The 19,384-nt window shown below is 26.6% G+C and overlaps 1 protein-coding gene across 1 annotated transcript; it reads left to right on the plus strand.

Moving 5' to 3' along the window:
* The first annotated feature begins 465 nt into the window (after window positions 1–465).
* LOC111625418 lies at window positions 466–1,422 on the plus strand. The gene has a single exon (XM_023368560.1). It carries the CDS (start codon window positions 466–468, stop codon window positions 1,420–1,422), a length of 957 nt encoding a protein of 318 aa, XP_023224328.1.
* The last annotated feature ends 17,962 nt before the right edge of the window (window positions 1,423–19,384 follow it).

Consider the following 19,384-nt stretch of genomic DNA (forward strand, 5'->3'; position numbering starts at 1 on the left):
ATAATGCAAGGCTCTTAAATTATATGCTAAACGAGGAATTAAAATCTACATAAATGTATTTAATTGGGTTGCAATTTGAAAAATTGTAAAACTATAAATTTCCACTGTCGTCCGTCTGTCCGGCTGTCTTTCCTTAATCTCGAGAATTGAGTTAGATAAGTAAAAGATGAGACTAGATATGAAAACCTTATGGCTGGAGGCCCATTAACTATATACAAACCTTCAATGCAAACCTGAAAGTCATGTTATTACAATTCAAAAATTGTTCCCTTAAAGATGTTAGATAGAAGGCCGGCACGACTTTATTGCTAACAGGAAAAGTATGATGTACAGGGGAAGACATTACTAATTTGAGGTGAAGAGCATATATTTTAAATTAAATAAATTTTTAAAAATTTATTTTTTTAAATTTTATAATTTTTACGCAACTTAGAAAAGCAAGTTGTTAATAGCTTCAAAAAAGATATGGTATTTTACAAAAGATATGTGAACGATGTGTGTATTATATGGAGAAACGGCGAAAGAATACACGAGTTTATACAGGTTATTAACAACACCAACAATGATAGTTTGAAACTGAAACTAGAGCAGAAGAGTCACAAAAGAATACATTTTCTAGATATAGACATACAATTAAAAGGAGATTGCATAACAACGAGCATTTACATAAAACCTACGCACAATCCTCTCTACATACCAGCTAATTCGAATGACCCGCATGAATACAAAATGTCAGCATTTCGTGCACTCATTAGGAGAGCGTTTACTTATTGCTCCAATGTATTGGACAGGATTAAAGAGATGGACAGAATTAAGGAAGTAGCTTCAAATTTGGGTTACCGCAAAAATACAATTGAAGGGCTAATAAAAAGTTACGAAAGAGGCAAGAGGTTAAGAACCGGAACAGATCAATTTAAGATCACCAAATTTACGTATAATAAAAACTTCAGGGACATCATGAAGCAAGTTTCAGACAGAAAACGCTCCAAAATTGTTTACAAAAGAGGTCCTAATTTATACAGTATTCTTAGAAACGATAAGGACAAGCTTAAGAAAGAAGAAACAGCGGGCGTGTATAAAATTCCCTTTGAAAACCAACAGCTAGGAATTATGAAGGACTATATTGGAGTCACTAGACGGAATTTGGCTATTAGGCTTAAAGAACACAAATATGACATTAGTAAAGGGCATTGTACCACGGTTTTGTCAAGTATGGCACAAGCGGAGGCTTCAGTAGTTAAATGGAATGAAGCGTCTATTCTCAAGACGTTGCGGTCCCCATCGTTGGCTTTGCAACATGAAAAAATTGAAATTTATAAGAGTAAATTAAGGGACGGTTGTATCAATGCAAGGGATGCTGATGGTTTAGCTTCGGCATGGAAGTTCTTTGTAAAAGAAAAGTTAAAACACAAAAAGTCTTAGTTCATATCTGCCTTTATAATGTGATGCTTTTTGATATATATTTTTATGAATTTAATCATTTTTGTGCGTTTAATCTTTTAGGTTTATTTTTGTTTTTAGTTTTATACCGCCTTATTTTATTATTTATATTAATATGACTTCAATCTATTTATTATAGTTATTTTGTATAGTGATTGGTTAATTTATTTTACGTTTTAATTTTGAATTTGTAATGTTCGAAAGTTCCGTTTTAACGCAATTTTTAAAAGTTGTTCGATAGTCTGTCACCTCATGATGGCCTATTCAATTAGGCTGAAAACGTTTGTGTTTAAATAAATATTTCTCAGCGTTATAAGGTGTTAAATGTTTTATTAAATGTATTAAAAATATACATTAAGAATAGTATAATATTAAGAGTCAAATTCACAACGAGATACAACGTTTACTGAATTTCCACAAAATGTTTATATTACGAGTAAAACGTATGTACAGTTACAAAAGTTCACAAACGACAATTACAATACTTCCGGTATAACAAAGTTCAAATACTTTTAATCCACGACAACAGGTCCGTCGAAAAGGACACCTTGCGACGAACTCCTTCAAACGTTAGTTACCGCACAGCGAGACGAAACAATCTTCTAGGCAAGCTTAGGCGAAGCTAGACGAACGTGAGTTTCCTTGATGTGTCATAGACGAACTAAACTTCCTAAACGCTGATTGGTGGAAATGGAATTCCACCAATCAGCGCTTAGTAGCGCTATCGGACGTCCGCTGGTCGTACGATGTCTTCCAGTCAATCCGCGGTCTAGTTTCCAAAGTCGCCTGATCGGCGTTTCCATGGTGACAACCAGCGTTGCCAAATTTGGCTACTTTGCGCCAAATTGGGCTACTTATTTTTCAGTTTGGTGTTAAAAAAGCATTTGGCGCACTGGCTACTTTTTGGGCTACAAAAATTTGACTTGGCTACATTTTGGGCTGATTACACAAATTATTTCATCCTTTGTTTTGCGCACAGAACGGTAAAGCCTGATGCACACATGCGGCGCGGCAAGGAAAAGCGGTGTCGCAAACGCATCTTCGCCGCGAGGCAGCACAGCCACACAAGCGGCAATCCGCTTACATTTCGGCGCATGCGTTCAGTATTCAAGATGGCGAAGGATACCGATATTGTCGTTATCCACGTGTTTACAAATTTTGTTTTGTGCGGCTTGCTTTATTTAGTTAGAAGATTCGAACGAAGATTTTGGATTAGAGATATTTTCTTGGATCGATAAAGAACTGGTGTACAAAATACGCTTATTCCTCGATAAAGAATACTATTTTGAGTAAGATTCGGTTGTTTTGTTCTTTGAATTAAATTATATATGATTATTTGTGTAGAATTTGTGTTAAATTTATTATCCTTTCCTCTTTATTCTGTTATTAGTTATCTCGGTTAACAGCGCCGAACTTTCCGTCATTAAAACACCACGTGATTGTATTTTCTCACGTGACTTCCAAACGAACTGTTATTGGCTGATAGAAACGCGTCTTGGAAGTGGTTGCCGCAAAAGATAAAATTCAACCAACTTTTGCGGCACGAGAAAAGCGGCATAAAATCGACTTCTGCGGCCAGAAAAAGTGACGTCATCCTGCCGCTTTTCCTTGCCGCGCCGCATGTGTGCATCCGGCTTTAAGATTTTTTTCTTGAAGCCATTCTTTCCGAAAGGACCGAGAATACTTTGGGGAAATTTTCCTCATTAAGTTGTATTTTTAAATATTTTGGCAAATGGCGTAATTTTAAATTTACTAAATTAAATTTAAACTTTTTAAAAAGATAGCTCCAGTAAGTATTCAGTCATGCTTGACAGGAGACTTTTTAGTTTATAATAGCTTATTTTTTAAAGAAAATTTAATATAAATTCCAGATAAATGATATCCTAGAAAGAAAGAAATAAGAAAAGAAAATGCATCTATAAACAAAAATGACTAATGGTAAATGCTATGCTATACGGAATGGTACCAAACATGGTTACTAGGGCGTAATTTTTATAAATTTTAATTGTTTTTGATAAAATTAGTAACAAATAACGTTACGCTAATTGCAACTGTTTGCCAATGTCAGCTTCTTGTAAATGTCTTATATAGTGTTACATGTAACATACAAAATTCATATATTACAAGAATGCTATTATTCCTCAACAACAATCAAATGAGCAAAATGAACATGAAGTACTAAAATTTGAAATTATCACGTTGAAAAATCACTGGTAAGATCATCATCATCAGAATCTTTTTCACTAGAATGTTTTTGTATGGTTGAAGCAGATGATGATTTCCAAGTTTAACATTTATCGCTGTAAGAACTCGATTTTGTAGTTTAGTTTTCATTAAATTTAATTGCAAAAAAATACGTTCAACTGCTGCATTTGAATGAGGAAGCAATAAAAACATCTATTTACTGTCAAAGTAAAGTAAAAAAATACAGAAATATAGAATAAAAATGAATGTTTTGAAAGGAAAGGTATTAGAATATCATGAATGGTACTAGGAAAATGGTGTTAGGTATCTTGGTACTGGGACAAGTAAAAAGGTACTAGATTAGTACAAAAGTACTAGATAGAACAACACCTGGTACAGAAATAGCCAACTGCTAGAGCAGTTGGCTACTTTTGAGCTACTTTTTAAAAATTATTTGGCTATAAGGGCAAAAAACGCTGGTGACAACTGCTGTTCGTTTGAAAATCCGGAAAAGCGCGGGAAATCGTACGTCGAACAATTTATCCCGACATTAAGTATTTCGTATGACGAAAATTTGAACGGTCTATCATTTTCATCTTAAATAATATCGTGGGAATAAGTCATGAAATTTTTCTATAATTTAAGGCCTACTTTAGGCCTAAATCCACTTACATTTCTAGATATTGTCGACGTTTTTATTCGAACATGAACATTTTAAAAGTCTAAGCTATAAAGTTCTAAACACTGGATTATTTCCTTACGAAAGATCGAATTGTGATTGATTCTTTCTATAAAATGATATCTAGAAAATCTCATTATCTTAGATTCCTAGAGGATAAATCGAAGGATCAGATAAACGAAACTGGCTGATAGCTTTATATACTGTATTTATGAAATGATTGCTTCAGGTGTGCTTTCATATATTTGGTTATGCTCATTCATAATACCTTAAAGATCATTTAGCAGAAAAATTCCGAAACTATTATTTCAGTGTCTTTTTCAAATATATTTCGTTTATTTGTTAATTTATCTAATGGAATAACGCAACATAAAACGAAGGTGCTTCTTATTTAGTCCCAAATATGCAGTTTCCGTTCTCACTACCCGACCGTTTCTACTGTAGCCAGTCCGAACCCATGATGGTTACGGAAAGAATGTTCTCTTAGTGTCCACGAGACAGAAAAAAATTAAGCTTATTTCGATTTAGTTTGTCGATAGTCAAAATTCGATGACTAGTAAAATTATTTCATTATAATCTAATGAATATTACACAAATGTAACTTTTACAAGAGCGTATCTGCAATATATTTATTTTAAGCAATAGAAATTAAGTTACTTTTAAATACGTTTTTAATATATGCTTCCTATTTTTCAACACGCTACCTCAGTCTACAAGCTTTTACATGTTTTTAAAAAAGTATTTGATTGAACAATAAACTACACATATATGCTTACACCTCTCACTTCTTGGTCTCTAGGAAAATAACGACTTTTCAAAGCGCCTTACAGCAGTGGTGGATCCAAAACTAAAAAGGGGTCTACCCTTTGAGTTCTTACTCAAAAATTAAAAATATCTGAATAATTATAAGTATTCTGTGAAAGACTTCTGTATTGAAGATTGTCTGATCAACCATATTTACCATATTACCATCACAATGATGTTAAAAATAAAGTTTTGAAGTTCGAAAAATAAATTTTAATTTTTTGCTTGTGTCAATGTCTTAAGCTGCAGTAACCTCCGTAGATTCTCATTTGTCTTTCAGTGTATCAAACAGATCGAAAAACTAAATGACGGATATAGAAAACATTTCGAGTTTCCGTTTTTGAGAGGTTTGAGTACTGCGGTATACAAACCAGCACCATCAATGCAACAATACAATAATTTTTGCCAACTACTTCATCAATATTTTCTTCTAGATTATTTATGGCACAGACTTGTTTAATATAACAAGTCTGTGCCATAAATAATCTAGAAGAATATATATATATATATATTATAGTAGACTTAGAAGACATCTGATCCTTCTTTATAAGTGATTATTATGTAATCGTTTTTAAATATAAAAACGAATTTGTATACATTTTACTATGGTAAAATATTCTCACCACATTATGTTACAATTCTAAAATTGATTTTTGCCTCTGTCAGTCCTTCAATTTTCAAGACTTGTATCATTACGTGCGGCTCTTGCTTTTCTTATGCGTGTAAATGGAAAGCGAGACAACCTTCTTAATTGTTTTGCAAGCACACTGACTAATCAAGATCGAAATTGCATGATATACATGCAGCTATTCTAAACTACTATTTTGCAAGAACGATATTGTCAACGCGATGACTTTTATGAAAACATTGGAAATGCTTTCTGATACACTTAATGTAATATTTGCACATTTTATTAAAAATCTTTCAAAAGATTATTTACAAATGCTAAATTCTAACACTTTTTTGATGCTGATCAAATATTAAGATAGTTTTTATAAGTCCGAACAATTCTTAGCTAAATAATGTAGACAAAATATAACTTACGAGCAATTACTTATTGTGACATCTCCACAAAGCCAGACTGTAATTTTTAATCATATTTTAATTAAAAATATCTTTTAGCATCTGCTCTCGATTTCTATGTATGTAATTCGAGAAGATTTTGAATTGAAATCACGTGACTTCTGATCCGGACCGGAAGTTCGTATATAGTTAATTAGCCCCCAAGCTTTTCATATCTGGTCTCGATTTTCATATACTTAATTCCGTTCTCGAGATTAAAGAAGGAAGGAAGGACGGATGACTGAAAATGTATAATTCTACAATTTGAAAATCGCAGCCCAATTACTATAATCGAAGAATCATCCGTCATTATAGACCGGAAACGAGTCAAACTTCTGATAGTAACCCTGTTCGTTTCGTCCGGAAATGTACTGCACACTTTAATGTCAATTTGACGTCATCTCTTCAGTTTTACAGTGAACAAGTTCATGACGTCAAATTGATGTAAAAGTAGGCATACATTTTGCAGAAGAAACGGACAAGTATAATACATACAGTTCGATTTTAATTCTTTATAGGGAAAGGCCAAATTCTCTGCTTTTCTTCTTTTTATATCTGAAACAGAAGATTGAATCTACAAAAATATAATGAAGATCTGTTATTCTAATATTGTTACTAATTATAATACACAAGATAAAATAAATCTATCCCATTGAAAACGTGTAATCATAAAAAATGTAATTTATTCGAATATAATAATTGTAACTATTAAAGTAAAATTAAACGTAAACAGACATTCTTTTACAGTATTTATAAAATGTTTTAAAAACAGAAGTAAAGGAAAATATTAAAAAATCTGTAATTTACAATGAATCTATAGTGTAATTATATCTTGTGTCAACATTTTTGTTATTATAATAATTATCGCTTAAGATCAATATGTTATTTAATGTAGCTTTTCCCCCTTAATTTAAATACTTAATATTGGAAAAAATTAAAGTTTGAAGATTAATATCAATACAAGTTTGAACTATGTCAAATTTCATAAATTATTATTCTAATTTACCTATATTCAACATAGTTCTTCATATTAAAAATACAGCTGAACCCCCAATAATGACCACGTGCTAATAGCGGCCATTTTTTTTAGGAACTTCTACTTTTTTACTTAAACAAAATTGTATACAAAACTAGCAATTAGTTATTGTGACGACGTCACACTGCCGGGCTGCAATTTTTAATTATTTTTTCAAATTGTAGCCCAATAATTTCCAAACAGCTGCCACTCTTTATGTGCCGTTGTTTGTATATGTAAATGTGTTATTGTTGTGTGTTAAAAATATTTATACAAAATGACAAGTTTCTACAAAATTCATATTAAATATTAAAAGACAATAAATTAAAATTTTATCGAAAGATTACATTGCTTTTATCATTATTGTATTGCCATTTCATACATTAGTATATTTTAAAAATTTAATGCACAACATTTATTGTATTCAGTTCAACTTCAAATTTATTTTTTAAAATATCATATTACAAAGTTAATTTTAAAATATCCCGGAACAATTTTCGTTTTATATAACAGAACAATTTATAAATAAGAAATAAAATAAGATTTGTACTTAATAAAACTAAACTAATTCAAATTATGCATTCAAAATAAACTATAAAATCAAGTTTCATAATCTTTAATGAGAAACAAGATACTTTAATTTTTGTGGATTTTACATAAGCAACTTTAAGAATTTGTTATATTTTTAGATTTACTATACTTTGTTCTATCTTAACATTTAAGATTTAATATCATCTATAGTTTTTTCACCTATACTTTAATAAACTTTCCAAATATAAGTGCATGCAATTTTTTCTTTTACCAATTTAAAATGGCAATATTCAATATTCTAGAGCCAATAAGTTATTCAATGACTTTCTTTGATCTATTTGTTATGTATATTGTTCTCAATATACTGATATTCTAAGGATTCTGTATTAGATAGAATATAATATGTTTCAGTATAAATGTCTTTCATTCAGAATTTATTTGCTTCTTATAAACGTAATGCAGTTTGGAGTTTTTCTCATATATTTATACTTTTATATTGATGATATTTTATATGTTGCTCAACAATAATTTTTCTAACTCTTAAGATTATTGCTGTTATTTTTTAAATAAAAATAACATATTTCTTTGAAGAAGATGTAAGTTAAAATAAAATATTAAGCATAAAAATCAGATTCGTTTTATGTTTATTACGAATATAGTAAGTAAGAATAACAATAAATTCAATAATCTTGCAATAATATATATTTTTATATATTAAAAAATTTATTTTATTTTTTGTAAACTAATTTACTTAAAATATTTAGCTGTAAATCGACTTATATGTATTTATAAAATATATAAAAACTTTTATAATTAATATAAATAAAATAACAAAATATTTACGGAAAAATAGAATAAAATTCTAAGTAAATTTTATTGTCTAATTACTCTAATTAAGTTAAATTCGTGTTTTTTCCTAAAATATAAATTTTAGATCCTAAATATTTCTAATTATCGTGTATCCTAGATAATTATCTAATATAATCAAAGCTCTGAACAATGGCCACTGACCAGAACATAAAAAAATGGCCGCTATTGGAGATTCGACTGTATTTGCTTGCTATAACTGTCAGAATAATAAATAACAATCCGTGATTCGTATTAATTTAATTTATTTTTATATCAAACCTTAATATTATTAAATACTTATATAAAATATATATTGAAGAGTATTAAAGCCAATTATCGGAAATGAAAGGAATTAATTTGCGAAATAAATTAACAACATATCTTAAAAATATCACTAATTCCAATTAGTGGAAAATTAATAGTGAAAAATAAGTAATTAGTGAAAATAAATAATTCTAAATATAGCACGAAATTAAGCATACGTTTACCTGCTTATAAAGGAACTATATTTATCTTTTCTAAAGATGAAAGAGAAATATAAAATATTTACTAAAAATATAAATATATTTAATTACTACCGTTTAATTAAATTGCTAAATCATCACTTTATTTTACTTCCATTTAAAAACGGAATAAAAATCGATATTAAACTAATAATGTTTAATTGCAAAGACAAAAAAATGACGTAAAAAGATTAATTGCTTTTTTGTAGGTAACAAAAACAGAAAAAAAATGTTAACAATTTTAGTTAAAGGATGTTTGTAAACATTAAGTTCGATCAATTAATTGAAGTTTGTTTACACTAAATAAAATATATATTTTCTGGTAATAAATCAAATAAACTAATGGAAGTTTAATATTATATGAAGTAATAAAGTGGGTAAATTTAACTAGAATTAAATCCGTAAAGGAAATTTATGGCGATTTAAATTGTATCTTGAGGAAAAATAGTTTAAAAAAATTAATCAGTAAATAATTAATTAGATAAAATTAAGGAAATCATTAAAAATGCTTTTTCCTGTTTAACCTTATTATGTATTTTATATTTTGTTATACATTTTTATTTATATTATTTGGTCTTAGGGTAAAATAATGAATTCGCATAAAACTTAAGGTTATTGTAAACATTATTAAGATAGTTTTGTTTAGTAATGAAGATTGTAGTATTGATTCTTTATTGCTGTTCCCAAATTTTATTGTAAAAGTAATAATTATTTTTAATTATTTGGATTTCAGAAATTATTTTAATTAGTTTTCAGACAATAAATGGTATCCAACAGTTCTTTTATACTGTATATTTCATTCGCAATGAAAATTTATAGTCTCTTATTATTTTCAATTTTAATCTTGGTAAACTGATATTCTTTAAATCAAAAATATACGGTAAATTTTTATTAGACATGCATCTACTATTATCGGGTAAATTATTTTTATTCATTGATAAGTTTTAAATAATGAATTAAATAAAAATAATATTTTTTGAATGTTTAATATGAAATTAAATATTAAAAAACTTTATTTAAAATTTGTTTGTAATTTATCAATAATCATTTCCATTTTAAAGGATTTGGTATATTCCATTTATATTTTAAAATAGTAAACTAATTGTTTCTGCCGAAATTTTAGAGAGAAAAATACTGCAAATGACAAGATCAACTAAGTAAATATGAGATGATCATCAATTACCTACCAAAAACTTTACATGATGCAAAAGGTGATCAATCATGTCACTTACAGCGCATGATAGTTTCAATCCGGTCAATGAATGGTCCACACAACATGTATGGATATATATTTTCTATAAAAACCTTTTCGAATTTCCTCTAATTTTATTTATATATAAATTACTTTAGATTTTTTTAAACTGGAGAAGGAAAATATTTTAAATGTTAAATATCTTTCAAATATAAATTTTTTAAGCAGAATAGAGAAATGAAATTATTTATAAAATAATTCAGCATAGGTTAATAATTTAGCAAGTTTATTTATTTTTAATTTACTTTACGTAAACAGTTAAAATATTATAAACATTTTACGCAATAACATTTTCTATTACATTGAATAATTAACACAGGCTATTCATCATTTTATAATATAAAAGAATCCTTTGGTTAAAATGAAAATAATTTTCCTTAAAATTTAATTTAGCATTTCGTAATCAAGATTTTGAAAGTGAAAACACAAAGAGATTCAATTTGATTAACTTAATAAAGTTATTAATTTGAATAAATCCAGTTGCTTTAATAAAGCACGGTTGTATTTAAAGACGAAAACGACCTTTGGTTTCTTAACACCCACATTCCCCACAGGCTATCAATAATAGTCGATCAATGTAGTCTGTACGCTTTCATCGCTGAGGCAGCATCCACACGTCCTTATCTCCTTAAAGCTGACGAAGAGAGATAAAGACGATCGTCCCTTAATTCTCTACTATACCAATAATGGGCTACAATGACAAGTCGAGATCCTTTCGTTCCTAAAAATAATAATTTTAAACATTGTATCTTTTCACTAAACAAAATTATGTATTTTGAAATGAATTTTATCGTGTAAAATCAAGCATTTCAATAGTTCATAAAGGTAGACAGCTGTTATTTTCACTATTGTTCTCTTGTATCAAAGAGGTGTATTATTTCAGAACCTTCAAATACTTTCTTATCTCATATTACACCTGAGAGTCCATTAATGTAACTGTAATTAATCTTGATGGGTGTTTAGTTTCATTTGTTCGTATTAAAATGTGTTTACTTAGAGCGCATCACTTAAAACTGTACTTTAACTGACAATAAAATTACCGATTGGATACTAGCTAATCTTCCAATCGATAAAAAGATTCTTATGAAAAGTGGCTTTAAATTTATATATGATAAACAATAATTGTACACTTTGAGGATTAATAATGAATATGACATATTTTTTAAAATAAAATCTATAAAAAATTAACTGTTGTTTATAAACTAATTTATAAAATATGAAGAATATCTAAAAATAATGATTTCTTATGTGTTCATCTCACTAAAAGACTCAGCAGCATCAGAAACATTTACCTGATGAGGGCACATAAGCTCTCATCAGATGGCTTATTTACTAAAAATATAAATATATTTAATTACTACCGTTTAATTAAATTGCTAAATCATCACTTTATTTTACTTCCATTTAAAAACGGAATAAAAATCGATATTAAACTAATAATGTTTAATTGCAAAGACAAAAAAATGACGTAAAAAGATTAATTGCTTTTTTGTAGGTAACAAAAACAGAAAAAAAATGTTAACAATTTTAGTTAAAGGATGTTTGTAAACATTAAGTTCGATCAATTAATTGAAGTTTGTTTACACTAAATAAAATATATATTTTCTGGTAATAAATCAAATAAACTAATGGAAGTTTAATATTATATGAAGTAATAAAGTGGGTAAATTTAACTAGAATTAAATCCGTAAAGGAAATTTATGGCGATTTAAATTGTATCTTGAGGAAAAATAGTTTAAAAAAATTAATCAGTAAATAATTAATTAGATAAAATTAAGGAAATCATTAAAAATGCTTTTTCCTGTTTAACCTTATTATGTATTTTATATTTTGTTATACATTTTTATTTATATTATTTGGTCTTAGGGTAAAATAATGAATTCGCATAAAACTTAAGGTTATTGTAAACATTATTAAGATAGTTTTGTTTAGTAATGAAGATTGTAGTATTGATTCTTTATTGCTGTTCCCAAATTTTATTGTAAAAGTAATAATTATTTTTAATTATTTGGATTTCAGAAATTATTTTAATTAGTTTTCAGACAATAAATGGTATCCAACAGTTCTTTTATACTGTATATTTCATTCGCAATGAAAATTTATAGTCTCTTATTATTTTCAATTTTAATCTTGGTAAACTGATATTCTTTAAATCAAAAATATACGGTAAATTTTTATTAGACATGCATCTACTATTATCGGGTAAATTATTTTTATTCATTGATAAGTTTTAAATAATGAATTAAATAAAAATAATATTTTTTGAATGTTTAATATGAAATTAAATATTAAAAAACTTTATTTAAAATTTGTTTGTAATTTATCAATAATCATTTCCATTTTAAAGGATTTGGTATATTCCATTTATATTTTAAAATAGTAAACTAATTGTTTCTGCCGAAATTTTAGAGAGAAAAATACTGCAAATGACAAGATCAACTAAGTAAATATGAGATGATCATCAATTACCTACCAAAAACTTTACATGATGCAAAAGGTGATCAATCATGTCACTTACAGCGCATGATAGTTTCAATCCGGTCAATGAATGGTCCACACAACATGTATGGATATATATTTTCTATAAAAACCTTTTCGAATTTCCTCTAATTTTATTTATATATAAATTACTTTAGATTTTTTTAAACTGGAGAAGGAAAATATTTTAAATGTTAAATATCTTTCAAATATAAATTTTTTAAGCAGAATAGAGAAATGAAATTATTTATAAAATAATTCAGCATAGGTTAATAATTTAGCAAGTTTATTTATTTTTAATTTACTTTACGTAAACAGTTAAAATATTATAAACATTTTACGCAATAACATTTTCTATTACATTGAATAATTAACACAGGCTATTCATCATTTTATAATATAAAAGAATCCTTTGGTTAAAATGAAAATAATTTTCCTTAAAATTTAATTTAGCATTTCGTAATCAAGATTTTGAAAGTGAAAACACAAAGAGATTCAATTTGATTAACTTAATAAAGTTATTAATTTGAATAAATCCAGTTGCTTTAATAAAGCACGGTTGTATTTAAAGACGAAAACGACCTTTGGTTTCTTAACACCCACATTCCCCACAGGCTATCAATAATAGTCGATCAATGTAGTCTGTACGCTTTCATCGCTGAGGCAGCATCCACACGTCCTTATCTCCTTAAAGCTGACGAAGAGAGATAAAGACGATCGTCCCTTAATTCTCTACTATACCAATAATGGGCTACAATGACAAGTCGAGATCCTTTCGTTCCTAAAAATAATAATTTTAAACATTGTATCTTTTCACTAAACAAAATTATGTATTTTGAAATGAATTTTATCGTGTAAAATCAAGCATTTCAATAGTTCATAAAGGTAGACAGCTGTTATTTTCACTATTGTTCTCTTGTATCAAAGAGGTGTATTATTTCAGAACCTTCAAATACTTTCTTATCTCATATTACACCTGAGAGTCCATTAATGTAACTGTAATTAATCTTGATGGGTGTTTAGTTTCATTTGTTCGTATTAAAATGTGTTTACTTAGAGCGCATCACTTAAAACTGTACTTTAACTGACAATAAAATTACCGATTGGATACTAGCTAATCTTCCAATCGATAAAAAGATTCTTATGAAAAGTGGCTTTAAATTTATATATGATAAACAATAATTGTACACTTTGAGGATTAATAATGAATATGACATATTTTTTAAAATAAAATCTATAAAAAATTAACTGTTGTTTATAAACTAATTTATAAAATATGAAGAATATCTAAAAATAATGATTTCTTATGTGTTCATCTCACTAAAAGACTCAGCAGCATCAGAAACATTTACCTGATGAGGGCACATAAGCTCTCATCAGATGGCTTATGTGCCAGAGCAAATATGAAGTTTAAATATATGCTTCTGATGTTTTTAATGAGATAAAAATATGAGAAAAATTACTTTTAAACATTCTTCATAACTTATTAATTGTAAAAATTCATCATATATTTCGACGAATTTTATAAAAGTAAACATTCTATTAATGTAATTATTACTGTTAAATAAATGAATAAATGTATTTTTAAAATATTTATTGATTTATTTATGTTATTATTCTTTAAAAACTACTTATCTAATAATAAGAAAGCAAAATTATAATAGTAAAATTAGATAATTATACAATCCATTAATGAATGCACGTAATAAATAATTAAAATGCCAGCCATAGAAGAAAAAGAAATTTTAATTTTACTATGGTTATAAATTCAAATTAATTGAATTTAAGAGCTTAATTTGAATTAATTTTTGTAGACCTTTAAATAGGTAAAAAGGAATGAAATTAGCTTTGTTAATTAAATTCAATGAAAGAATGGTTAAGTACTGTACTAGAAATGAATATATTCTAGAATTTACGGATATAAAAAAAATATTTAAATTTTAAAACGGAGTTATTCAACAGTTCAAATTCAAAAGTAAATGTTAATTTTTATAATAACAACATAAAAATTTTGATTAATGAAAAGATTAAATCTTTAATAATGTTACTGTCATTAAAATTTATGGTTAAGTAACAAGAATTCCAGGCTTGGTAATAAGAATTAATTATTTAGTCTCTTTCAATATATTTAAGTGTAACAAGAGTAATTTTAATATTTAAAGAATGAAATGATATCTAATTACACTATATTTAATAATTACAGTATATAGGAAAATTTGTCTGAGTTTGCGATATCAAATATAAAGTTTACAGATAAATTTATCATCAAATATAAATTTTAAACTATTTAAAATGACGTTGACTCTGTCGATACTTCCGGATTTCTTGTCATGTTTTAATAAAATCGTTATTAATATAAGTAAGAATTTTAATAAATTTTAAAATTGAGTTAGAAAGTTGTAACCATTGATCAATTATATAGATTTTTAAAGATAAATCAATAATAGAAAGTTGAAATTATGGTTAGAAATAAGAAAGTTTCTATTATAAATCAATAAATAATAACCGAACGAAAGAAATACGAAAAGTTTAAAAAATTTCATTTATTCAGGTGATCTATTATAAATCCTCAAAGTATTTGAAGTGAGCGGATGAGATTTCTAACGTCTATCATTTTTTAAAATTATAGAAAAATACAATAAAATAAAATAAAATAAAGTTGGAAACTTGTTCAAGAATTATTTTTATACTCGAAGAATGTTTACTTATATTTATAGATGTATTAAATAATTTTCTAACATCAAATATTTATAACAACTATTAACAGTTTTCATGCTTTAACATTCATCTTTTAAAAGCTAGTCTTTAAGGAAAGCCTTGACTATTTTTATATTTTAGAATTCGTTGTTTCTTCTTAATAGTTTTATAAATATAGTTTAATAAGTTTCCATTTGAAAAAGTTTAAATATTCCTATAAAAACTTTCGGGTGTCTTTCAATAGATAGCAATCGATGCGTCAAGATGAACATAAGAAAATCGTTTCATCTGAACAGCGGCAGATGAAAGAGAAGGAAATCTTTCAAAGAAACATCACATAACACTATCTTCCAACTGTTGATGTCGGCAACAAAGGCTCATCTCTCTCCTCTTATCTTCTCATGCATCAATTCTTCCATCTGTTGCTTTCCCTATTTTCTCTCCTTGTAACTCTTTTTTCCCTATGTCTTTCCCTTCTGATTTCTCGCTAACAAACAACAGGTTTATTGCTCGCTATCATTTACTATGTTTCCAATACACAAAAGGAACACCTATATTATTATAGCTTGAGAATACTTGGCTCTGAATACAGAATCTGTTAAGAAATGTATATATTTACAAATTTATTAAATATATGATATGTCCGAAAATTAATTTTTAAATTATCATGATTTAGAAATAAATCTTAATTTTAAATTAGTCATATATTGAATTCCACGTTTCCGCACAAACGAAGTATGCTGAGATGATAAATTTATAACTTTTAAAACAATTTATAATTGTTATAAATTAATTTTATGAGCTTTTTATTAAATTCTATAATAGTTAAAGCAATTAAATGTTTTAATTATTATTTTTATTCGCATTATGTTAAGTTATAAATATTTTATGATAGTCGTGTTTATTTTTATACGCTTAAAACACGGAGAAAATTCGATTTTTTCCTTTACAATCATTTAATATAAGTTGTTAAATTCAGTTATAGTCTATTTCTGATTTTTTCTGTTTTTAATTTTATCACGCTTTAATTAAGAAATTTCTTACTGTTAAATTATAGCAACGTATACAAGCAAAGCTATAATTTTACATACCTACTCGGAAGAAACTATAATATTATTATTTATTCAAATTCTCATCTGCAACGTAAAGAATTCCACCGTAATACTTTCATTTATATAGTGTACATTATAACGGCTGGGAAGATCGTTAAACACTTATTTTTTCGTTTCTTATTCTAGCGCCCAACTAATCTTTTTCGATACTCCTTATCTCTTCTCGAAAAATTACATCTAGAAGTCTGTCTGACNTAATGATTTCTTATGTGTTCATCTCACTAAAAGACTCAGCAGCATCAGAAACATTTACCTGATGAGGGCACATAAGCTCTCATCAGATGGCTTATGTGCCAGAGCAAATATGAAGTTTAAATATATGCTTCTGATGTTTTTAATGAGATAAAAATATGAGAAAAATTACTTTTAAACATTCTTCATAACTTATTAATTGTAAAAATTCATCATATATTTCGACGAATTTTATAAAAGTAAACATTCTATTAATGTAATTATTACTGTTAAATAAATGAATAAATGTATTTTTAAAATATTTATTGATTTATTTATGTTATTATTCTTTAAAAACTACTTATCTAATAATAAGAAAGCAAAATTATAATAGTAAAATTAGATAATTATACAATCCATTAATGAATGCACGTAATAAATAATTAAAATGCCAGCCATAGAAGAAAAAGAAATTTTAATTTTACTATGGTTATAAATTCAAATTAATTGAATTTAAGAGCTTAATTTGAATTAATTTTTGTAGACCTTTAAATAGGTAAAAAGGAATGAAATTAGCTTTGTTAATTAAATTCAATGAAAGAATGGTTAAGTACTGTACTAGAAATGAATATATTCTAGAATTTACGGATATAAAAAAAATATTTAAATTTTAAAACGGAGTTATTCAACAGTTCAAANGGGTAAAATAATGAATTCGCATAAAACTTAAGGTTAAGGTTATTGTAAACATTATTAAGATAGTTTTGTTTAGTAATGAAGATTGTAGTATTGATTCTTTATTGCTGTTCCCAAATTTTATTGTAAAAGTAATAATTATTTTTAATTATTTGGATTTCAGAAATTATTTTAATTAGTTTTCAGACAATAAATGGTATCCAACAGTTCTTTTATACTGTATATTTCATTCGCAATGAAAATTTATAGTCTCTTATTATTTTCAATTTTAATCTTGGTAAACTGATATTCTTTAAATCAAAAATATACGGTAAATTTTTATTAGACATGCATCTACTATTATCGGGTAAATTATTTTTATTCATTGATAAGTTTTAAATAATGAATTAAATAAAAATAATATTTTTTGAATGTTTAATATGAAATTAAATATTAAAAAACTTTATTTAAAATTTGTTTGTAATTTATCAATAATCATTTCCATTTTAAAGGATTTGGTATATTCCATTTATATTTTAAAATAGTAAACTAATTGTTTCTGCCGAAATTTTAGAGAGAAAAATACTGCAAATGACAAGATCAACTAAGTAAATATGAGATGATCATCAATTACCTACCAAAAACTTTACATGATGCAAAAGGTGATCAATCATGTCACTTACAGCGCATGATAGTTTCAATCCGGTCAATGAATGGTCCACACAACATGTATGGATATATATTTTCTATAAAAACCTTTTCGAATTTCCTCTAATTTTATTTATATCTTGGTAAAGTTTAAATTACAGATATTTCTTGTATAATCTTCTAATGTCGAATAAAAACGTCTGTTAATTAATTCTTATTGATAATTATTAACTTTAATATCGAATCTATTATAAAATTCCAAAAGTTTATGATGTCTTCTTCTAATTGAAACTGATTTGATATTATGTTGAAAGTTGTGTTATTAGGTTTTACAGTATATCTCTTAATATCTTTTAAAGTTTATTTTTTATTTAAATATTTGTATATATATATTATACAAAAATATATTTGAAAATATAATTATNTATCAATAATAGTCGATCAATGTAGTCTGTACGCTTTCATCGCTGAGGCAGCATCCACACGTCCTTATCTCCTTAAAGCTGACGAAGAGAGATAAAGACGATCGTCCCTTAATTCTCTACTATACCAATAATGGGCTACAATGACAAGTCGAGATCCTTTCGTTCCTAAAAATAATAATTTTAAACATTGTATCTTTTCACTAAACAAAATTATGTATTTTGAAATGAATTTTATCGTGTAAAATCAAGCATTTCAATAGTTCATAAAGGTAGACAGCTGTTATTTTCACTATTGTTCTCTTGTATCAAAGAGGTGTATTATTTCAGAACCTTCAAATACTTTCTTATCTCATATTACACCTGAGAGTCCATTAATGTAACTGTAATTAATCTTGATGGGTGTTTAGTTTCATTTGTTCGTATTAAAATGTGTTTACTTAGAGCGCATCACTTAAAACTGTACTTTAACTGACAATAAAATTACCGATTGGATACTAGCTAATCTTCCAATCGATAAAAAGATTCTTATGAAAAGTGGCTTTAAATTTATATATGATAAACAATAATTGTACACTTTGAGGATTAATAATGAATATGACATATTTTTTAAAATAAAATCTATAAAAAATTAACTGTTGTTTATAAACTAATTTATAAAATATGAAGAATATCTAAAAATAATGATTTCTTATGTGTTCATCTCACTAAAAGACTCAGCAGCATCAGAAACATTTACCTGATGAGGGCACATAAGCTCTCATCAGATGGCTTATGTGCCAGAGCAAATATGAAGTTTAAATATATGCTTCTGATGTTTTTAATGAGATAAAAATATGAGAAAAATTACTTTTAAACATTC

This window comes from Centruroides sculpturatus, unplaced genomic scaffold (genome assembly GCF_000671375.1).
Source record: "Centruroides sculpturatus isolate CEXI.00-Female unplaced genomic scaffold, Cexi_2.0 scaffold420, whole genome shotgun sequence".
Classification (NCBI taxonomy): domain Eukaryota; kingdom Metazoa; phylum Arthropoda; class Arachnida; order Scorpiones; family Buthidae; genus Centruroides; species Centruroides sculpturatus.

Coding starts and splice junctions, on each gene's coding strand:
- LOC111625418 (XM_023368560.1), top strand. CDS start 466: ATGGTATTTTACAAAAGATATGTGAACGATGTGTGTATTATATGGAGA.